Source organism: Heliconius melpomene, chromosome 10 (genome assembly GCF_056956725.1).
Source record: "Heliconius melpomene rosina isolate 202511_hmr_F chromosome 10, ASM5695672v1, whole genome shotgun sequence".
Taxonomy (NCBI): domain Eukaryota; kingdom Metazoa; phylum Arthropoda; class Insecta; order Lepidoptera; family Nymphalidae; genus Heliconius; species Heliconius melpomene.
Window position 1 is genome coordinate 17,096,291 of NC_140398.1, and position 16,482 is coordinate 17,112,772.

At 31.3% G+C, this 16,482-nt stretch overlaps 1 protein-coding gene and 1 non-coding gene across 4 annotated transcripts; one reads left to right on the forward strand and one right to left on the reverse strand.

Moving 5' to 3' along the window:
* The first annotated feature begins 193 nt into the window (after positions 1-193).
* On the forward strand, positions 194-16,467 carry CycE (cyclin E). 3 transcript variants are annotated; one of them, XM_085191963.1, is made up of 9 exons: positions 194-469; positions 1,235-1,286; positions 1,363-1,429; positions 1,499-1,764; positions 1,826-2,039; positions 9,752-9,863; positions 10,886-11,317; positions 11,735-11,943; positions 12,241-16,467. In XM_085191963.1, exons 2-9 carry the CDS (start codon positions 1,273-1,275, stop codon positions 12,430-12,432), a joined length of 1,506 nt encoding a protein of 501 aa, XP_085048089.1. In that variant the 5' UTR covers positions 194-469; positions 1,235-1,272; the 3' UTR covers positions 12,433-16,467. The 3 variants fall into 3 exon arrangements, with proteins under 3 accessions (XP_085048089.1, XP_085048091.1, XP_085048090.1); XM_085191965.1 differs by having other exon boundaries at positions 195-469; positions 1,838-2,039; XM_085191964.1 differs by lacking the exon at positions 194-469 and adding an exon at positions 786-1,152.
* Positions 10,246-10,318, reverse strand: TRNAF-GAA (transfer RNA phenylalanine (anticodon GAA)). The gene has a single exon. It is a non-coding gene; the product is annotated as a tRNA-Phe (tRNA).
* Positions 16,468-16,482: the final 15 nt, after the last annotated feature.

A 16,482-nucleotide genomic window follows, 5' to 3' on the forward strand; every position in this document is an offset into this window, starting at 1 on the left:
ATTTGTTATGTCATTTTTATAATTATGAGTGTAATAAATCATAAAATATCATAAAATATTTGCAAAAAACACATATTTATTATTTAAGAATTGAACAAAATAAAATAATTAATTTAAACAGGACTATAATGCTTCTTCGTAAAATGAAATGGCGTTTAATTTGACATATATTTTCAGAAGAAACAAACGTGAAGTCAGCTGCTTGTTGTGTAGTGGGGCACCGCTGTTTTACCGCGACATTTTCGCGCGGAAAGCCGGGCGTTATTGAGCCGTGGAAAGCCGAAAAAGAGAATGTAAAATCATAATTTTACTTTAAGTATAACAATTTTGTGTCTATTTGGTGTTGAACTTGTATTTGTGTTAAAATAAGACAATATAGTAGTGTAATTGTGTTTGAAAATCCGATCACATATGTGGTGTTAGAGGATATTTTGTTCTGTACAATTTGGATTCATTTGTGAATGATCAGGTATGTTTGCAATTCGTATTTGACTTCTTGAACATTTTAACTATTTGATATAAAAGGTTAAAATTAAATATTTCATATGCCTTCGTCTATAATTAGGTTATAAACGTTCGGTAGGCGATAAGCTAAGCCAATTATGCTTTCAACGGTTTTGAATTTTATGTAGCTTTAAAACTTTTTATTAGGTGATTTGATCTTAATATTAATAAAAACGATCATATTATATTAATAATGTGCTATTTTTAACAATTTCCAAAAGTGGTAGGGCCGAGAAACCCAAGCTAGCGACGTGTCTAATGGCGCTGACGGGAGGATTTCGCGCGCGATTGTGACGGATTCGTGGCATTTTTTACGCCAGCTGATTCATTATTTTACACAAATTTATGAATTTATATGATAAAGCACGTATTCTACTGATAGAAAAAATATTTTTTACTGCAATTTTACTATTATAACTAATCGTAAATATCTCTTGAAAAAAATTCTCCCGCCAACCAGCAGGGGGCACGCTGCATATTTGGTGGTCCTAATGCTATAGTAATACATTGAATATGGTACTTTTTTGTTCGTTATAGCTTCAATCGATGCATATATTGTTATTTTATTCATTTGACTTTCGGAATTACCTCTTATTAACGCGGTTGTCAATTGACATAACCCTATTTGCGGTTTGAACATGACATGCGGTAATTTTGGATGATTATTTATACTTTTTCTCTATATTATCATTAATATACATATCCACACTAACTCATTGTAATGTTTTAGACATCAGAGGCTGTGCCAGCTGATCAGTAACTCTCAATATGGCGCAAGCAGGGTATGTACAGCTGATCAGACACTACCTTATACTGACCTTGCTTTACTATATTAAAACACTAATAATTACCTTACAGTTCTTCCTGTGACATTAATGAGAAACGTACCAACTTGAAAAGAAAGAGAAACTCCACTGATGATGAGGTATTTAATTTTTGATAATACTAGTTGTATTTGTTTAAGTGTCCATGTGTAACAAACAAAACTTTGTAGGTTGAGAATATGCCCCCAGTGAAGATATCCACTAAGTCTGAAGATGAATCAGTTGACCAATCACACAATGTGATAGTGGAGTCATCATCATGTTCCAGTGATGACGAGGGCATTGACCAACCAAGGAGTGTGTTTACAGACATAGACTATAATGCTGATAGTTTCTTAAGCCCACCGAGTATACCTGACTTACCAAATTGTGTACTGAGTCCATTAGAAAATGTTGCTAGAGGGGAATGCACCCCTCATTCTAATAAGAGGCCTAGGTAAGTGTTGGTTCTTAAATTCTTATTATTATTAAGTTTATTGTATGATTTGTTATTAAAGATTGCTTTTCAGTACAAGTAAGCTACATTACCCGACTCCACCTAAGAGGAAGTGCCCTCTGCCAGGCCTGTCCTGGGCAGACCCTGCTGATGTATGGAAGACAATGTGCGAATGTGATGCCAGGTCTTGCATGAAGAAAAACCCTAATATGTTTGACAATCATCCAAATCTACAACCAAGAATGAGAGCTATTCTGTTGGATTGGTTAAATGAGGTAAGTTAGCCAATTTTCTTCTAAGCTATATTTTTGCTTAGTATATAATAATTAAATCTAATAAGTAGTTAAAAAGAACAATTCATTACATTGTAATTTTGTTTTGACCTACAATCTAGGTCAGTATATCAGCAAACATTATAAAATTTCATTTATTGTTTAAATAATTCTTTAAGAATAGATGATAACTGTTGTAAATAGGATTTTATTGTTTCATGCTGCTTTCAGGGCTGGTGGTGAGTTGACAAAACTTTGGTTTACATTTATTATAAAAAAGTAGCTTCAGATAGCATAGATTTAGATTTTATAAGAGATAAGGGAACTTTGTGTCAAGACACTGTATTTTCCACTATCTGCCCAAACATTGCATGTTGAGTGGCGGAACTCAACATCGCACATTAATTAATAAAGTAATTTATGCAATATTTATATGAAGTAATTTTTCATGGGGTATTAGTATTTTGGTAGCAATGACCCCTTTTTTCGTGGTTCATTGACCCCTGCAGAGCCAACGTGCTTATTACTAGGTACATTATAGCTCGCTTTTTGTTCTATTTCTAGTATTTTTTATCCATTTTCATGACTGTCTAGATTCATTTGGGAGATAGCTTACGAACCTTTAATCTTACTTAAATAATTGTCTTATGTAATTGTGTTGCCTTTTATTATGAGCGATCGATCTTTAATTTTTTTTGCAAAGATTGCTTTATAAAGAGAATTAAAAAAAATCATGTTTTATTTTGTAATACACAAACACAATGCGTCACGTATCTTAGGAATAGCAAAAAATCTAACTATGTCATCCTAATGTCGCCTACGTATGTAATACACACGTTTTCGTCGCATTATTAAATACTTGATTGAGGCCAGTCGTGGCGCAGGGGCAAAAGCCACTCTAAACGCGAAAGGTTGAGTGTTCGATTTTCTCGCTCTGGTAACGAGACAAAGCGTGGCGTTGAGTTCCGCCACTCAACACACAGCGCCTCCATATTTCGGCGGAAAGTGGGAACGGAAATGCCTGGATGGGAACGGTGTGTTTTAACACTATGTACTCAGGTTCCCCCTGCCTACCTGCCTACCCTGCTGTGTGCTTGATACAGCGTAAGGCTATTAAATACTTAGAACTGTAAACTTCATTTAAAATTGGTTAGGCGATGCGAGATGCGCTAGCGAGAACTATCAAGTTACCGTTTTATTATTCTAGATTGTCATTATTGCTAAAGCAAAGTTCATTGTTAAACTTATTTTGTATGCATTTATTTATTTTTACATCTACGAATTACTTACTAAGCGTTAAAGACACAAAACCTAGTCCATAGTTATGGACATTGTACGGTTTGTCGCAGAGCTTATCGCCGTGATTTTTAAACAGATGGAAAACATATATTTTAAATATAAACAATTTTGCCTTGAGTGGCTAAGAATAGGTACTTCAAAGTTATAATAATTAGTAGTTAAGTGTTAATAAACCAACCAACCAACAACCTGCAACGGATCATTTCGATTACATATACTCGTATGTAGAGAAACTACCGTTCTCTACATTCCGCCGAATTCTGGAGACATTGTGGTGAGTGGCGGAACTCATCGTCGCGCTTTGCCTCTTTACCGGCGTGAGGTAATGAAAATACTAAATATTTCATTTCCACGAGTGGGAAGCGAACCTACAACCAGTTGCTTTTACAGTCGCACGCTTGCTTCCCAGCGAGCGCCACGACTGGTCTCACCGACGACGTCATTTATGTACGCGATAAATTTATATTATATAATTATGTTTGTAATGCAAAATTTATATTGAACAGATGTTTATCTTGCACATTGTATATAGATTCATAAATTCCTTATCATTTAGTATATAGATATCCTTCCTTACAAAGTTTATGAACTTTGTTTTCCTATTAGGTCTTATCCGAATTGAATACTACGGTTGCGATGTATTAAATGAATACATATAATAGAGACATAATTCTACTTTGTGTATAATATTTCACACGATTTTTGATACAAATTAACATTGTTTTAGCACTAATCGTCCGCATATGCGCTACGTAGAGAAAAATCATCAATCACTCCACTCTCTATTTTTATCTTTTACCTTTAATTTATGCATGTACTTACTTACTTACTTACTGTACTTTATTATTAAAACACACGTTTTGTTTTCCTATGATTAAGTTCTTAGTAGCGAAGTCACAAGCGAACACTAGTATATTCCTATATTTTTGCAAAGCAGGTTACGCATTATGAAACAATCTAAGGTGATTTAGAAAAGTGTTAATTGCTACAAGCATAAACAGTTGATAGTCAGCCATTTTCCTATTGCCCTGAAACGATAAGAAATTTCATATTTCTACGTCGTCTTTAGTAATGTGATTTTTTATATTTTACAAGATTTTACCCGCGACTTCGTCTGTGCCGTTCAGCGATTTCGACTCTACCTATACCCTTTTAGTATTATAAACGTGGCGGTTTGTGAGGATGGATTGTTGATCCACGCTTACCCAAGAACTACTGAACAGATTTAGATGAAACTACAGTTATATAGCTTATATTCTGTATATCAGAATAACACAGGCTGCAATTTATGTAAAGATTTTGCATTATTGCTACAATATAACAAAAATAAGGCGGAGGAAGCCGCGTTAGGGTCATTCGTATATTATAAACCAATTCTAAACTTCTTATATGACGTCCCCTGTAGATCAATTAAAAAAAGTATATTTTATATGTATAAGAATAAATAGAAAAAAATCTTCGTGTGTGATTTTTTATAATGTTCTAATTTTAAAACTTCTAAGAAAGATTAAATATCAGTCACTGGTGTGGATGCATTGTGATGTTGTTGGATTCAGAATATAATGCTTGAAATAGTTTTTTTATATGTTATATTGTAAGATTAAGAAATATTTATTTTATACTATAATAATATTAAATAGGTGTATGTCGGATGAGACAATTTGGAGTTTTTGAATTTCTTTTAACACATTCATGGCCATTGATATCATTTTGAGATATTACGAAGATTTTGTGAAAATACTTATCTTCACAAACTATTTTTTAGTAAGGTTTCATAAGCCTTCATATTTATTTCGCTGACATTATTTGCATTCGGTCAGTTTAGAGCACTTATAGGGCGTCGTTGTGTTATATTTTTTTACTCGTTTTCATCTAACTAAACGTAATGTAGCTAACATAATTCATAGGAGAGAAGTAATTGATTTCTTCTGCTTAATAATGTATGAAGATACCCTTCAAATCGAACTCAGAACCTTAGATGGTTTCTTCTTTCCACTCGTTTAAAATGGCTAAAGTTATAAAAGAAAGCTCGTCAAATATATTTTTTAATTCTAAACATTTGTCTATAATACCGTTGATACACATGACGTGTATTGCACCCCTCACGAATTCCTATTCATGAATAGATCTTGCTCAAGATAAGGTGGGGTCCGCCGTCCGTAGGTTCGAATACGGTTAATGGTATAAGTGACAGACGGTTATAATATTAGTCGATTTGCAGTTCACGCCTCCCTGCACGCCGCCGGGCCTCAGAATTTATCATACACCTTCGCTCGGCTAACCTATATATAGCGTGTACTAATGCCAAAATACGACACTTGCTGCTTTTTTATATATAATTGCTTATAACATTGTTTTTATTAAAACGAATTCTCTTACTTTTTTTAAAAAAAAATTGATGCTTATTGATTATTAGTGAATGAATGATTAATTAAAGTGGTAGAATAATGATCTTAAGAACATATAAAAGTTATATATATATATTTTAAAAATAATTAAATAAAAATAGGTCAACTATTTTTTAAATACGTTAGTGGTTACTACACAAACACCAAATAAAATGCTTGAAAAAAATCATTCTGTAAGATGTTAATGTAAAAAAAAATGCAAAATAAAATAGCTCTATATAACGTGACATTGGCGAAGTGATTAGTGCTCACCCGTTCGGACCGCTATAATAATAAAAGAACAGAACAGAAGCATAAAGGCTGAAATCGTTTTACTATTATTTATTTATATATTTTTACCGAATTTATATTAGGTATTTATTTAAATTTATATTTCCATTTCTTCGCTTCGTCGAGGCAAAGCGCGGCGTTGAGTTCCGCCACTCAACAAGCAATGCCTCCAGAATTCGACAGAAAGTGGGGAACGGAGTGTCTTAATACCAGGTTCCCTCTGCCTATCCTGCTGTGTGCGGGAAACAGCGTGAAGCTGATTTTTACCGAATATTATGTATAGTTGCGTCATATCTAAGCTGTTGCTGGACGGTAAAACAACGGGACCGGTCGCTCCCAGCCCGTCTTTCCTAAAAGCTGTGCGCTAACAATGAAGTGTAGTAGTTGCTATAGGGAGAGATCGCGCAAAAACCTGATTTTTAACTCTTTAGTACAGTTTATTTAATTGTTGAACGGTACATCGGGCTCGAGCTTCTTTTTGTAGACAGATTTTTATGCAATGCCATAGTATTGTAGTAAGAAATGATGATATGAATGACAATCTAAAATGTTATATTTGTCGCTTGTGCTTACAACACTGTAGATAAGTTATGTTGTATTAAAATAGGTGAAATTTCAGTTAAAAGTTCTCTCTTCTACTTTTTATCTACTTTTCATTAATATTTCTAGTAGGTATTTACTTTTTTCTTACTTTCTCATTACCACGTCTGCTATTATTTGAAGAAAATTAAAGAGTAATAAATAAATAAATGGAGTAGCGTTTTGAATAAAATAAATATAATAGATATCAAAAAGCTATTAACAGTGCTAATAAGCAAACATTTAGTTTGCGACGTGAATCATTACGTAAAGTACCTGCTATTTGCTTAATAAGTGATTTAATTTAACAATATCTATAAATTAGTATTATTTTGCAATGTCCCTAAGATGTTTTTTTAAGTTTTAGGTTTTTTCCGCATAGAGTGACAGAATCAGAATGGGGAAATAAAAAAAATATTTCCCTCGAGTGGAAATCGTATTAAATGTTACTTTTAAATACAATTGTTAAAAATTTTAAAAAAATACTAAATAACGGTCACGTTAGGTTTGCTGACCCTAGCGTTTAACTTTCTCTAACGGATAGTCTATGGAGGAGTTTTAAGGGCTTATCTTTCACCCAATTTCGCGACATTGTGCGGTGAGTAGTGGAACTCAACGCCCTATTTTGTCATACCTTATTAAAAACCCTTTAGTGAGATCGATCCCACAACCGTGACTCTTAAAATAAGACATTCATTCGCAGCTTCAAGTTTGCGTTCATAGATGTAATGTAACACAATCAATAAAAAATAATGCAGGTAACACAATTGGAACAATAAACGTGCCTCAACATGTCGTATCTAAGAGATAGTAGTGACTATTGATAAACAAATTATATACGAAAAAAAAATTATCAACATGTCGCAAATTGTTGTAATCTGATACATTTTCTTATTTAGTTATACAATTCTTAGTTGAGAGGGGAAACCGGTAAACAATTGTACAGATTAATAAGTTCTAAACGTTTTGTAATTATATTTGAAATCAATTGACTTTCATCGTAATAATTTTACATCCATAAAATAGTTAACCAAACTAAATTTTAAAAATATATTTTTTCAAATAATTTATAATATTTAGTCAAGTATTATATTACTCTTTTAAAATAAACGTTAACGTTTCAAATATTAGTTTTAAAAGAGCTTGAAGGAAAAACAGGTAAACTTTCAAAACCTCATATTTAAAAAAATCTTTAGATACTGCGACATACAAACATAACGTTTCTACCATAATCAAAGAAAAAAAGAGGAAATATTATTTAGTTAGCCATAGTTATAAATACATCTTTACTTTCCATTGTTTTGAAGAGGTATTTGCTGTTGCCTTTTGTCCAGTAAAGTGCTACGATATTGCTACGACGTAGCATCAAGTAGTTGACTCGATGTATGAAATTGCAAAAAAAAATTGTATTTATTGTATTTTTTTTTGCGTATAATCTATTGAATAAAAAATATTGTACAATCTGTAAAGCTATAATTTAATTTTATTTTAATAAGTTCTACAGAAAATATATCTCATTTGATATGTTTAATAACATTTGACTGCTTGTATGCGAAATATTATTACTTTGTATTTTAACTTAGTGCATACAAAATACGTAGATAATACGATAAATATAGAGAAAGGATGGACTTTATGGTACTTGTTCAAATATAAAGAAATTGTTTATATAACATATTTTAAATAATAATAATAATATAAAAAATGTGAATATGATTGATTAATTGGCTGAAATACGTACGTGTAATGCAAGAGCCTTATTTTTTGCTGTTTGACATTTTTACGTGGAGAGAGAGTTGTTGACCTTGTTTAGAGAGAAGGAGATGAAATATTTAATATTTTCACTCTTCGCACTGGTGCGGCTGGTCAAAGTGCGGCGTTGAGTTCCGCCACTCAACACGCAATGCCTCCGGAATTCCGTAGAAAGTGGAGAGCGGAGTGTCTTAACACCGGATTGCCTCTACCAGCCCTGCTGTGTGCGGGATACAGCGTGAAGCTGATAAAAAAATATTTGTATTTATCTAAAGAGAACATACACACTCAATTTATGTAACAAATTGTGCGAATAAGTATTCGTGTTCATACATAATTATAATTCTATTTAATATAAACAACAGATTTTCAATTATATTATGCATATGTATATATATACTACATTATTGTAATCAGAATTCGGCGGAAAGTGGGAAAAGGAAGAGTCTTAATTGTACCGAAGTCTCTTAACGCTAGATTCCCTATTTATACCCAGCTACGTATGGGATACAGCGTGAAGCTATATAAGATAAAAATATTAAAAAGATAAAACAACTCATTGTGCAATAATATGACCTAATATTAGCCGCCTAAAAGCAGAGATAAATTATTTTTTATGAATGTAACTTCTCGTAGGAAGCTACGAAAAACAAAATAATATGACAATGATAATTTTAAATATTATCTTTAAATAATGTTGTTCTTTTAACTACGAATTTAACATTACATCGGTAAATATTCAAAATATAATGATTCCCAAACATTTGTATTGATACGTGAAACCGCATTGCTTCCGTCAGATAAAATATTTATTGTTTAAAGTAGAGACCGTCGTGGGTAAATGGTTGTCTTGACTGTAAACGCGTTCCATGCTCAGAGAAAGAAATCATTTTCATTTCCTCGCTCTGGTAACAAGATAAAGCGCGGCGTTTAGTTCTGCTACTCAAAGTGTGATATGTAAGAAAATGAACGGAAAGTGATAAACGGAATGTCATAACACTAGATTCCCTCCGCCTTCCCACAAGAAAATAGTTTACTTTTTTAGCCTCACGTTGCATCCCGCACATAGGGTGGTACACATAATATGGGCAGGTGAACATAGTGTTAAGACACTCTGTTCCTGAAAAATGAATATATTAAATATTTAATTCCCTGGAATGGGAATCGATTTAAAAATAATTATTTAGGGAATAATTCTATAAAAGAAAGAAATAACAAAAAAAAGTGAATGTGAGTGATTAATTTGCTGAAATATTTGTACGTATAATCTAAGAGCCTTACATTTTGCTATGTTTGACTAAGATTTTAAGGAATAACCTATTTTACTTTGTAAGTTGTAAAATGTAGTTTTAAACTATTCTGTCCAAATTATTAATAATTTAATATTTTTACTTTATGCTTTTTCAGGTTTGCGAAGTTTACAAATTGCACAGAGAGACATTCCACTTGACAGTGGATTATGTGGACAGGTACCTGACTAACACTGACGACGTGCAAAAGGGACGCTTGCAGCTCATAGGTGAATACTGCAAAATATCTTAGTATTAATTTGGGGTCGTCGTGGCGGCACAGTGATAAACGCGGCAGTTGTGAGTTTTATTCTCACCCAGGGGAATGAAGTATTTTATATGTTCATTTCTTCGCTCAGGGAACGAGGCAAAGCGCTGCGGTTAAAAATATAAGAATGCATGGAGAACAGTCTCTCAACACTAGGTTTCCTGTTGGCGGAGAATATAACATGCAGCTGTGAAAAAAATTATTGATGAAAGTAAATAATTTCATAATAAATCATATCATTTCATAATATTAAGTATTTTGTTAATATAATAATTATATTTTAAAAATTATATCTTCCTAAGAAATTATTTATTTGAATATTAAGAAAACAGTAAAAAGTGGTCTGCCGAAACCCGGGATCGAACCAGGGACCTTTAGATCTTCAGTCTAACGCTCTCCCAACTGAGCTATTTCGGCCACGTTTGATACTCTCAAAATAGCGTGCGTGCTCATAGATTTAAGATAAATATGTATGTAAATTATAACTGATTATTTGAGTTATTTATATTTTTTCCAATTATTTTAAATATTTTATTTTTATTAATATATTTTTTTAATTAATATATTTGGATATTTTATCCAATTATAGTCCAAAATTTTACATAATTAGCAAATTTGTCCTAGAAAACTTTATTATTATGTAATTTGTTTTAGTATTTTTTTTTTAGAATAACATCGGATAACTTTATGATTAGAAAAATGCAATTTTCTTTATCAAAAAGTTAAGTCGTTAAATCGAGGGACAATTTTTCTTTTGATAACTTCACGCTGTATCCCTAGCGAGGTAATCAAAGAGAACGGAGCGCCAATTGGTTATTACGTATACGTTCTTTAGATAAATTAATAAAATTATTAACCAACTGGCTTATAATTTCTGTCGTATTTTCCACCTAATAATTAATAATATTGTTAATAATTATATTTTAAAGCAAACTAAGCCTTATAAATGAATATGTACTAATGAATCTAAATTTACTTTCACAGGCATAACCTGTCTTTTCATAGCGGCAAAAGTAGAAGAAGTATATCCGCCCAAAATAGGTGAATTTGCGTACGTAACGGACGGAGCGTGCACAAGTGAAGAGATCCTTCTAGAAGAATTACTTATCCTAAAAATCCTTTCGTGGAGCATAACGCCGATAACTATTAACAGTTGGCTCAATGTGTACATGCAGTTGGGAAGTGAAGCTCGCAGCGCTAAACGCCGACTTTTAGGCGAAAGTGATGCCGCTGCTAATGCCCTACGTGGTTACACTTTCGTCTTTCCACAATATTCGTCGTTGGAGTTCGTCGTGTGTGGACAATTGGTCGATTTAGCAGTTTTACATGTGGATGTCAATAGATTTCCCTACAGTGTGGTCGCTGCGGCTGCTATCGCGCATATATTCACTAAGGAATTGGCTTTAAGGGTTTCTGGTTAGTATTTTTCATATGTATTATATATATTTTTCATATCCTTTTTATTCATATGTTCATTCAACGATTCAAAAGTGCTTATAATAATTGCCTATTTGAATAAAGAATATTTTGAATTTTGAATTTATTTCAAGGGTATTTTATGACATTAAATGAAACAATTTTTATGATTGTTCTATTCATAGTAATGATCGTTTAATTTAGCAACTGTATTCCTAAACTATTTAAAATAAAAACTAGGCTTAACTAAACTAATAATCGTAATGCTAAATATTTGATTATACACTTTAATTATCATTTCTAGAATATTTTTTGTTTGTTGCGTATCGTATCATTACGTACAAGTGGTTCTTATATTTACAATTTCTTTTTTCAATTATAATATAATAGGCAGTCTATTAACAATTTGGGTGGCAGGGTTCAGCTGGGAGGCGCTGGCGCCGTGCCACCGCTGGCTGGCGCCGGCGGCGGACGCGGTGGCGCGCTCGGGCGCCGCCGTGGAGGCGGTGCGCGGCGGCGACGGTGAACACGTGCAGCGCGCCGCCGGACTGCGCCTGCTGTGCCCCGCGCTCAACAGCGACGAGAGCCACCGCATACAGACGCACAACGTCTGCCTCGACATGTTTGTGAGTATTTGTTGTTATTCAAGTAGATCTGTAGGGGTAGGCGTAAGGGTAACTTCAGGATCTTTAAACACTACTTTTTTATTTTATAAATTAGTGCCAGGTGAAAACATTACAGTTTTGTGTTTCTTGCAATATTCAACTAGATTTTACCTACAATTGCACTCCTATTCATAATAACCTATAAACAAATAAGAAATGTAAAAATATGTGTATATTATAATTTTCAAAACATTTTACTTGATTTGTTAAAAAAATATAATACCACACGCAATTAATATCATACATTAATTCAAACAGGACCAAGTGTACCAACAATTACTGGAAATGGAGGGGGGTGCGAGGCACGACCACACATCAGAGCTCGACAACGACCTTCACGACCACGAGCACGTGTTCCCGCCCACGCCACCGCAGTCCGGGCACAAGAGTCCGCAGCCTACCACTGCCACGCCTAGTTCTGCCCGCCTACCACCAGATCCAGTACAGTGACGTCATAGTGCAGGCGGCGTGGTAAATGGGCATCAGTGGCTTAGTATATAGTATCTAAGTAAATAATGTACAGTGTTGCGCTTTAGTGGCTTCGTAAATGCACAATGACAAAGTAATAAATGAGCAGTGTTCCGCATTGGTGGCGTCGTAAATATGCATTAGTGACGTCGTGAATGCACAGTGAATACCCTATAACCGTATTGTAAATACTATATATGCACTATGATGGAATTGTGACGTCATGAGGCAGTAGTGACAGTGTAGTGAACGAATACGACAAACATTTAATCCGTCATATAACTTATTTATCTTAAAGTGAATGTTTATAAACTATTAAATTTACTTAGAAATTTAATGTTGTCTTTGACATGATTAAGCTTGATAGTGACACATGGTTATTTCAACTCGCTTTTTATGGAAGTATTGTTTATTTGTACAATTAGTATTTTTTTTCTAGTTAAGGACTTTTAACAGTTCATGCAATGCATGAAGTTAGCTAATATATATATTGATATTGAACTGATTATTGAGATAGGTTGAATTTCCTATAATTAAATAATATATAATTTAAAAACTTTTAATGTATTTATATCTTGCATTTAAATTAAGAATAAAAAAAAATCTTAATGTCAACTTATACTAACTTGGATGTATATTTAAAATTTGACCCCAAGTCTAGTAAAATAATAAAAATGTATTTGTATAATAATAATGTATTTGTTGGCTGAATAAATGAAATGCAAGTTAAATTCGTTAAAATCATTGAATTTGTTTAATTTTTTTTTTTTATTGTAAATATATGTAAGTACATTTTGTGTTTAAATTAATGCAATGTCATCAGAAAGTACTCAATCCACAAATAATATAATAATATATTATTATTTTTTATATTTTATTCTGTGCAAGAGGCAAATGTATTATTGTTAGCTGATTGAATACTTTACTTAACTTCACACTCTCCTGGTTATAGCAGGATAAGCACAGGGAACCTAATGATGTACAACAATGGTGGTGTATAACTCAATACAGGGCATACCACCCATTTTTCTAAACATTGTGCATCTAACAAATGAAAATAACGTCAAATGTCTGAGTAGGAATTGAATTAACAATTAACGTGTTTCAGTCAGCGCTGTGCTGCTGCACCACGACAACCTAATTTATTATATTCAATTCACTAATTTAGTCCATACAACTATCATTTATGAAATAAATTTATGTTAAATATATTAATAAGATGCCATTTTAATGGCGCTTGGATGTGTGACACATTGTTTGTGAATTTAAACCTCACTCTGTGTAATGTATATATAATTTTAAACTTAATGGAAAACTGAGTGGCTTTACTTGATTCTATTATAGTTTTTTTTATTAAAGTATGAAAATAAAAAAGTGCTTGAAAATAATTATATGGATTGAGTCCTTTCTATGTCAAGAAAATACATACATGTACATGTCAAGACTATATACATAGTTTTTCTTAAGTTCTGCCAATATTTTAGGTTTACATGAACATCTACACAAATTCAAATACAAGTAGTATAATTAATAAAATTACAAAAGAGTGGTAAAAGAATACTAAGAAGTTTTTAATTCTAAAATTAATTAGAGTGGATTTGTCATTGCTTTTTTCAATATATTTGTTAACATTATTTTGCATTTAAGAAAATTCTTCAAATGTTTTTTATTTACTTTTTTTTATCTTACAAAAAAAATTGTATCATCAATTTATTTTCAATTAACTATTTACCTGATTTTATTGTGTTACAATTATGTTAATACAGCTAATTTATTGGAATAAATTCACAAAAAAAACATATTTCATAAATAAAATAAATGAACCATTGACAAATATGTAAGGAAAAATAATATTTTAAGTTATTTTTTTTATATAGAGAAAATTTAATTTGAATCTTTCTATTACCAATTTTCATCAAAAAACCAATCGTGCTTTGTAAATAAACTATAAATGAGAATAAATTATAATTCTGTTATCAAACTGTATCTGCAAAATGAATTATGAAAGTGACCTGTAGATTGATTTTGCTAAAAACTGACCAAAAATATACTAAGAATCTTTGATTTTTTTGTTTCATGTTGTATCTTCCATATAGCAGGGTAGGATGGAGAACCTTATGTTAAGACACGTCCCCTCATTTTTCGAGTCATTGCGTATGTGGTGTTTTCTAATTATTTTCCATAAATTGTAATTTTTTGAGTCACTTTCATTCCCGGGATGAATAATATTATACATTGTTTCTTTAACTTCCATTTACCATTTTTGCTATTTTAGTACTTGTATTTAGCTGCATTAGGATCAACTGTAGTACTATAATTATATTATCTTTGCTATTATCAATAATCAAAAGATCTTATTTCATAAACATATAATTTTTATAAAGAAATAAAAATAATTAAACAATATATGAAAAATCATTATATAAGTAAATTTTATATAGTCAAATACCTTCTTTATCAATATCATTAATACTTAATATTATATTTTTTATATGAAAAGGTATATTTTAATAGATCTCAATGTTTTCTATTAAAAAGTGTGAGGTGTTCTTTATAGAGGTATTAACATGCTAACTTGCTTTGATTTTGCATGATACTAATTTATTATTTTAGAGATCAATTAAAACCTTAATATGAAAAATATAAATGAACTATACAAATATAATATGTGTATTGTATCCTAAATGTTAAACAATGAAATGGATATTTTGTTAATATTTTTTGTTGTCACATTCCAGTCATATGTTATATAGAATAATCAATGAGGCATTTTTTCCTATTCAGATTAGTTATGGCATTACTCAGTAAAAAAAGTTTTTCTTCACAATTACATAATTACAGTGTTAACTTGCCAAATGATAAAAATATATTTTTAAGATTAATTATATTTTTTTCTACAGAGATGATAACAAAAATAATAACAACTGTATAAATTTAAAGGTTAAACAAAAGGTTTAAATTCACTTTAATAAAATATCAAAAATGCATTTTCAAATGTTATAGACCATTTTTTTTAAAGTCATACCAATATAAATTCAAACTCCTCGTTTTATAATAATAAACTTATAATTGAGTTAACATTTGAGTCAATTTAATTTTGTAAACATTTCATTAACGATACTGTTTCATGTATTCAATTTGAGTAAGAAGATAATTATTATAGATATATTTATATAAATACTTGGTTATAATAATTTGAATTTAATACATAGTGGAATCTAAATTAATATATTCAATTGCAAATTAATACGATATATACTTATATTATCTAAGAGAAAAAAATGTACAATTATAAATTAATATAAAAAATACATTTAAAATATAAAAACATACTTTTATGAGATTGAAATAAGGATTCAGGCTATCAGTGGCTAGGGTTTACAAGTGACCTTTTACAATACACAGATTTTTTTCACAAATAAAGCATACTATTAATTAACCACAGATTTAAAATAATCCTTCATAGAGTTGTTATTGTGCAAATTGTAGTCCTTGCTTCCTTGCTCACGTGTTTTTTAATTGTTGTATTTGGAAGACGTCAGATTAGTGAGACTACTGTATAATGAACGAAGAAAGAATTAAATAAAATACTGTAATGGTCACTTATGACTTTGCTTGATGCCTATTAAAACAAATCCCAATTTACATTATTTAAAATAATTCTTTCTTTAATAAATACCTCTTCAAATCTTTCTGTATATTTATCACTTTTATTTTCATTTCGATCGTCATCCCTTCATTTATTAATATTGCTAGCATTCTTCCTGATATGTCTAATTAGAATTAAGTTGAACGATTACGCTTATCTAAGGCGATTTGCCTTATAAATAAGACTTAGGTATTACTTTGTCAGAATAACTTAAATTTATAGTGCTTATCGGGTAATTTAGTGTTATGTTTTGTATCGAGGCAACGACTAATATATTTTTTCTCTTCCGTTAGTTTGATCTCATAGACGCGCCTCGCGCTGGGATGTTCCGTTAGGATTTTAATAAATGGTGTTTATAAATGAAACAACTCTTTTATTATTTT

Excerpts from the sequence above, each read along its gene's own strand:
- CycE (XM_085191963.1), top strand. Across the intron at positions 2,040-9,751 it reads TGTTGGATTGGTTAAATGAG|GTTTGCGAAGTTTACAAATT; the intron begins GTAAGTTAGCCA and ends ATGCTTTTTCAG. Across the intron at positions 11,944-12,240 it reads ACGTCTGCCTCGACATGTTT|GACCAAGTGTACCAACAATT; the intron begins GTGAGTATTTGT and ends TAATTCAAACAG.